Source organism: Gavialis gangeticus, unplaced genomic scaffold (assembly GCF_001723915.1).
Source record: "Gavialis gangeticus isolate Ggan-Ray unplaced genomic scaffold, GavGan_comp1, whole genome shotgun sequence".
NCBI lineage: Eukaryota > Metazoa > Chordata > Crocodylia > Gavialidae > Gavialis > Gavialis gangeticus.
In genome coordinates, this window is record NW_017728994.1 from 26,289,242 (window position 1) to 26,295,985 (window position 6,744).

A 6,744-nucleotide genomic window follows, 5' to 3' on the forward strand; every position below is an offset into this window, starting at 1 on the left:
ATTCCATCTCAGAGGAAAGGCAGCAAGAGGGCACAGCAGCCCCCCTGGCTCTCCAGGGATCTAGCAGACCTTCTGAAGCTAAAAAGAAAGGCCTACAAAGGATGGAGGATGGGACTCACCTCCAAGGAGGAATATTCTGCACTAGTCCGGTCCTGCAGGAAGCAAACCAGGAAAGGCAAGGTCCTGCAGGGAACAAACCATGAAAGCTCCCTCCTGTTCCAGGTCCTGGCCAGAGCTGCAGCCCCACACCCCACTACAGGCACAGGAATCTTGCGGGGGGGACATGCCACCCAACCCCTCCAATGCACTTTCATTTACTTTCAGGAAGATTAGTGAGGTTTATAGTAAGTGACAGTGTAACAGAGACATATTTATTTTTATCCAAGCTAAAAGTGAGGCCACAGGACAGAATAGCATCAAGTATTTTTCAAGCTCTATCCCCTCAACCATAGACACAGACACATTAATGATACACCTCTGACAAAACTCTGTATGTTCACAATGGCTCCCTCATTTCCTGACATTTGCTTTCCAAGTTGTAGATTTACACGAATACAAATGAATGGAAAATGATTTCCATTCTGTCCACAGTGTGTCCTCTTTCCTCTGCTATCCATGGGGACACTCACCTCAAGTTTAGGTAGCTCTCTATGTAGTCCCTCTACAAAAATGAAAATGCTTGTCCCGTTCCAAAAAACAGCTATTTTTTCCCCTTTGTTCCCCTATGCATGCTGTCTTTTCTCCAGGGGCTCTGCTGCATATACAGTTGAAATGTCTCTTGAGTTTTAATCTTACCTGGTTTCTCTTCTGGTTCTTTCTTTTAATTGCCCATCCTCCCTGAATCTCAGTTTCTGAATAATATTTTACTATCTTTTATTCTTCTTACATTGCTCTACATTTCCATATTGCCCTTTTAATGTATTGCCGAAATGAGTTTTGATGGCAGTCCCCCACTGTATATTAAACATTTTGTTCTTTGCCACTGTTAGTTTCCTAAGCTGTACAGAATTTCAGACCGTTTCCTTTTAACTCATTCTTTATTTCTTCAAAGTTTCTTTTCCTGAAGTCCAGTAATTATTGTGCTACTTTTCTCACAGCCTCCACCAGCTTTTCAATCCTGGTATCAGCAGTTTGTCTGTATATGCTTTTAACCTTCACCTTGATCATATCTGGCTCCATTTCACCGATTAGATCTAAATTAGTCTCTGGCAATTCTTACAGCTCTCTACGCTGAGTTTGAAGAACTGCATCCTTCTTTAGAGCTCCCACTATTCTTTGCAGAGTAGCCTACTGAACAAATGGAACTGTCCTGTTATTGCGATGACAGGCTGCCAATAATAATAATAATAATAATAATAATAATAATAAATACTTTCTAACTTATCCAAAAATTGGATTATAGCAGCAGAGGGCCAACTGTAGCTATCACCAATGCCTTTGAGGTGCAAGTGGCATCCACCTTTATAAATCCTTTTCAGTCTTGCCCATGAGCCACGAAGCAGTTTTATCCAGCAAGTAACAGACTGTAACTTGGAAGTAGGCAACCTAACAGACTCAGCCCAAACAAGACTGAGCAATAGTGCTTACAGGATAGACGAAACAATGACAGGAAATAGTGGAAATTATGCAAGAAGCCCTGGACCAACGGGGGTCACTTTTGCCAACCCTGTTCCAATCTAATAAAGTTGTCCTTCTGCTAAAATTTCATTCATTGAAAAGGTTCCACCTGGGCTGCAGTAAATGGGCATCCTTTAACATTCTCCCAGCCCGCCCAGCCTTTCCAAACATTCCTCTCTCACTTCAAAACTCAGGAGGCAATTTACCATTCTGCTCCAAATTACATGCCTCAGAGACCAGCCCCTTTTTCTATTGTGCAACTTCTCTTCAGTTGCTTAACAGACCACAATTTCTCAATGTCTCAGTCTATTCTTTCCAGAATCTATCCAGAGCACCTTCTGGTAAAGATAAAACTGAACAACTGCATAAGAATTTCACTTATTTCTTGGCAAATGTTTGCCATCTTCCTGTTCTACCTCAATTTTGCTTCCTCCATTTCTTAGCATGCATGCATACATACCTGCCCTTGTAATTCCCTCCAAATATTATACTTCACTGAGGTGTTGTCCTTCCTAGTTTCTGCTTGGCAAGCAGAGAAAAACACTAGATGCATTCTACACATGAGCTCTTATTTGACATTCAAATATTTGTATTTCATATAACTTCTTCCAGTCTTTAAGCCTGCCAAAGACAGATGCCAAATTGTCTGAACCATAAGGGCTCCATGGAAAATGAAGAGTCCAATCTCCTCAAAAAAAAAATCTAGGATTAGCTTTATAGTTATAAGTAACGGAATAACACAAGCAGGGAAGATAGATAAAAAGCATAATCCACAAAGAGCTTTCCTTATCCTGTTATCAGTAAAGTTACATACACATGATGCTCTGCCACATAACCAAGAATTCATCATATTGCACACTTGTCATCTCTGTATTTATTTCACTAGGAGCATTAATTACATCAAGACTTCAGAAAGCCAGGTTATATATTAAGCTATCAATGAAGAATTAAAATGTCATGGAGACAACAGCACTACAATTAAATTTTCCCCAAGTCATCCAATCAGATATAGCATCTAATTTTCAGAGAAGTTTCTGCATTTCAGTTAGTTTTCTAGTTCAACTGAAAGAAGCTGCACAAAGCTAAGGAACTTGCCCAAAGCTTCAGTGATCAAGTCACAGGCTCAGCAGAAACCTTAACCCAAGACATTTTAGGTTACAACTCCTTCACTATAGTTATCAACAGTTATTTTTCATAACAGAAGTTGTTTGGAGGCACTGTTGCTTCGTTATGTGAATAAGATTTCAAGATCCCTATAGAAGTGAAGATGCAGAGCTCTTACCTATCTGGAGAGGGTCTTTGACAGCCCTCATTCGAAACAGTTGCTCCCCCCGCTGGAATTCATCCGCACTGCCATTCGCCAAGCAGGAGTACAATCTATGAGAAGCAAACATTATTCCCTTTCAAATACAATCTTTAAAAGGGGGAAGGGGGGCAGGAACACTGAACTGTACCTTATTCTCAGTCCATGGAGTCAAGAAACCTATATGGTATGACTGGAACAAAAACTGCTAGCTGCTTTGAGTGTATAAAGCATAGTTTTAGCCTAAAGAAACTACAGAGCATATGGAGATGTGGATAAAATGCGAAATGGTTATTGTGGTGGGAGAGATGCAAGGGCCAGAGAGTAAAGAACTCTAGCTCCTTTTCTTTACAGGCTGAAGCAGTGCTATACTCCCTGCCTGAGACAAAGATGTTCTATTTTGAAACTGAACCCTTCAATCTGGCCACCAGTTACTCACAGATCTTTGTACTTTCTCCACTTTTGCTAGAAATGTGGGGGTTTGTTTTTTGCCAGATGAAATGCTATTTAAGGGTTGTGCCACCTATTTATCACTGATGTGTTTGGTTCCAAAAACATATGGGCTTTTAAAAAGTTAAAGTCTTTGCCAACCAAATTCTTCCCAGCATGTCAAAAGTTCGTTTCCTCATTTGAAACCTACAGTCACAGCCAACTGAGTCAAAAGGACTATTTATGAACTACTGTTTGTATGATGCTTTTATCATGTGAGCTGCACCCTAAGAAGCATATTAAATGGTTACGCAGGCTTCACCCCAAAGCAATAGATTTTTGTAACTTTAAAAAGTTACTTGAGAAGAAAGAGAAATCTCTCTGGAATAGTCTGTTGACAACTGCAAAGTAGGAGTGAAAGTGGTGACTCTTTCAAACCTATGTTCATGGCAGCTGTGATGTTACTGTTAAGAAAGCCAGAAAGGCTGTAGTTGCTATTCTAATATTTTGGGAGTTAATAACAGTCTCCAATTTTGTTGTGGTAAAGTTACCTTTATTTTTTTGCACAACTATACACCATTATCCTTTTTTGGGATACTACAAGAAGTGTGACTTAAAACTGAACTGTTTCACCTTTACGCATCTCTTGTACCATGACTTTGTTCACAAGAGTCATAGCCCAGATATGACATGTACAGCCTGGGTGTATAAACATTAGCTTTTTGAGAAATGTCAATGTAAGGGGTCTGAAATACCTAATTCTTTCACTAAAAACTAACTTTATAGGCTCCTTCCTAGCTTCCAGAGTCACTTGTTCCAAATACATACCATGACTCCCTCTACATTTTAGGGAACAGCAACCAAATACTTAATGAAATTCCCCATCTTTGCATCTTGAAAGCAGGTTGTGGTATGGTTCTTATGCTCTCACACCAAGTTAGCTGTCTACATTCCCCCACAGTCCAACTTTTCCAACTACTTTAACCCAGCTAGAGACCCTTATTGAATGGGGATTTCCTCTGTGTATAATGAATGGTCATGCTTGTCCAGGTATGAAAAAGGATAGTTATTTCTCAAGGAATACAATGAGCACTGTCTTCCTAGACAGTCAACAGGATTGGAGTGTAGCTGTAAAAGCCTTGCCTTCAGAGGGTTCTGGATATGCAGTGAATGCACATGTGCATGCAACCCACAACTGGAGAACTTTAGATAAAAGCTTGATAAATTCAGAAATCAGAACAAAAGCAAAAAGGTCTCTAGCCAACTAAATTACAGATTCCATTTAAAATGGCCATCTGCTTGCTCCACGTGTGTTCTGGTCTCGCAGATCCTTGAATTGCTGCAACTAAAAGGCCCATGTAAACTCAAGTCTTCTATGTTAGCTGTCACCACACAGGAAAGATCTGGGAGTCATTGTGGACAGTTTGCTAAAAACACCAGCTCAGTTCTCAGCAGCCATCAAAAAAGGCAAATAAAATGTTAGGGATTATTAAGAAAGGAATTATAAACAACACTGAAAGTATCATCATGCCCCTTTTAAATCCATAGTGTGTTGACACCTTGAACAATGTGCTGAATTCTGATCTCCACACCTCAAAAGGATATAGAACTAGAGAAGGTACAACAAAGGACCACAAGGATGGTTAGTGGTAAGGAGGACCTTCCATATAAAAGGAGAGACTAAAGAGACTTAGCCTATTCCATTTAGAAAAGATGCTCCAAGGGAATATGATAAGGGTTTACAAAATACTAAGCAGTAAAGAGAAATAGTGATTTGTTATTTACTCTCTCACAATACAAGAACTAGGGGTCCCCCCCCAAAAAAAAGAAACCTAGTAGGTAGTAAGCTTAAAATTAACAAAAAGAAACTTTTTCACATGTCATTAAAATATGGAATTCATTGCCATGAGATGTTGTGGAAGCTGATGGTTTATCCAGATTCAAAAAGGAACTGAACAAATTCTTGGAGTAAAGGAGCATCATTAGCTACTGAGAATGGGAATACAGCCTCTGAATTGGAACTTCCTAGACCTTAAATACTGAAGACTAAAAGCTAGAGAGGAAGGGGGGGGGGAGCGGGGGAACCTGGTCATACCCAGTTCACTCTATCACCGTGCAACACAGGATACTGGACAAGATGGACTTACAGTTAGGGACCTACTTAGAGTTTCGCAGATTTCACAGAAACCACAAAATCCAGGACTGTCTCTGAAATCAGCAAAAAAAACAGCTTAATAAAAACAATATGTTGGCTCCCCAACAGGAGCCAGCAGTCCTTGCTGCCAGGACAGGAAGGTGCCAACTGGCAGGGCAGCAGGAAGGGCAGCAGACAAGAGGGTGGCTTCCCCTTCATCCCTCCTCCCCCCGCTGAGGCCTCCGCGGCAATAAGCGCAGGGGGGCGGGGCTGCATGAAAAGGCAGCTACCAGTCAAGATTGCAGTGCTCCCCCCTCCCCTGGGGCCTCTCTGCCAATCAGCACTGAGGGGGTGTGGCTTCTCCACCAATCAGTGCTGAGGTTTGTGACTGCTGCAAAACGACCACACAATAAGAACTTTATGCCAGAATCAACCTGCAAAAACAGATAAGTTCTCCCACACTTTACACTACCTATCGTCTGACCCAGTAAATAGCAATTCTTATGTTCTTTAGGATTTCAGACCCCTTGGGTTCTGCCTCTTTAGCAAAAAAGGTTCAAACCAGAGAACAACCTACACAAGAACATGCCTGAGCAACAGATATGAACAATGCCAGGGAATGCATGGACACCTAATCTGCATAGCAAGCGGAGCCTGTTTCAAAGCACAAATGCAGTGGAAGCAATCTCTATTACCTGATATCCTCCTCATTCTCTGGGAAGCTCCAGAAGGCGATCCGAAGCTGCAGCTGTTCAGGCACTGGTGGGTAGACTTTCTCCACCACCTCAAATGGAATGTGAAATGCTACCTGCTTTGCAGACAACTCCACCAATGGGATCACCAGCCCATCTAACAAGACAAGAAATGTTAAATGCAATTAGCTATACGGAGTGTCAGACTAACTGGAGGCTGAAAAGGAAAGGGGAGATAAACTACAGGGTTTATTCTCCTCTTCTTCCCATCAAGTTGAGAAAATAGTTCAGGAAATGGTATCAAAAGCTTTTCCTGAATTGGTCATCTATCAATTCAGTGTCTATTGGTAGCCACACACTGAAAGATATACATTCGTAGATGACAATGTGTTTGCTAGGAAGAGTAGTCAGCTGGCCCCACGAGACCTCAGTGACTCAGAACCTCTGCTACTTGGGAATGCTGAAATCACATAAAACTCTCTCAAGCTAACCAATACATACATTTTCACTTATTACAATAGAGCAGATAACATCCCAAAGTAGGTACAGCTTTTTTTTTTTTTTTTTTT

At 41.1% G+C, this 6,744-nt stretch overlaps 1 protein-coding gene across 6 annotated transcripts in view; it reads right to left on the reverse strand.

The window, feature by feature from the left end:
* ZSWIM8 (zinc finger SWIM-type containing 8) overlaps nucleotides 1-6,744 on the reverse strand; it is a 118,356-nt gene that overhangs the window by 73,406 nt on the left and 38,206 nt on the right. For 5 of the 6 annotated variants that reach the window (XM_019502417.1, XM_019502418.1, XM_019502419.1 and 2 more), the window contains 2 exons: nucleotides 6,179-6,332; nucleotides 2,900-2,994 (listed from right to left, as the gene is read on the reverse strand). In XM_019502417.1, the coding sequence (XP_019357962.1) occupies nucleotides 2,900-2,994; nucleotides 6,179-6,332 (249 nt within the window). The remainder of the gene's footprint in view (nucleotides 1-2,899; nucleotides 2,995-6,178; nucleotides 6,333-6,744) is intronic. The other variant, XM_019502421.1, reaches the window with a different exon arrangement.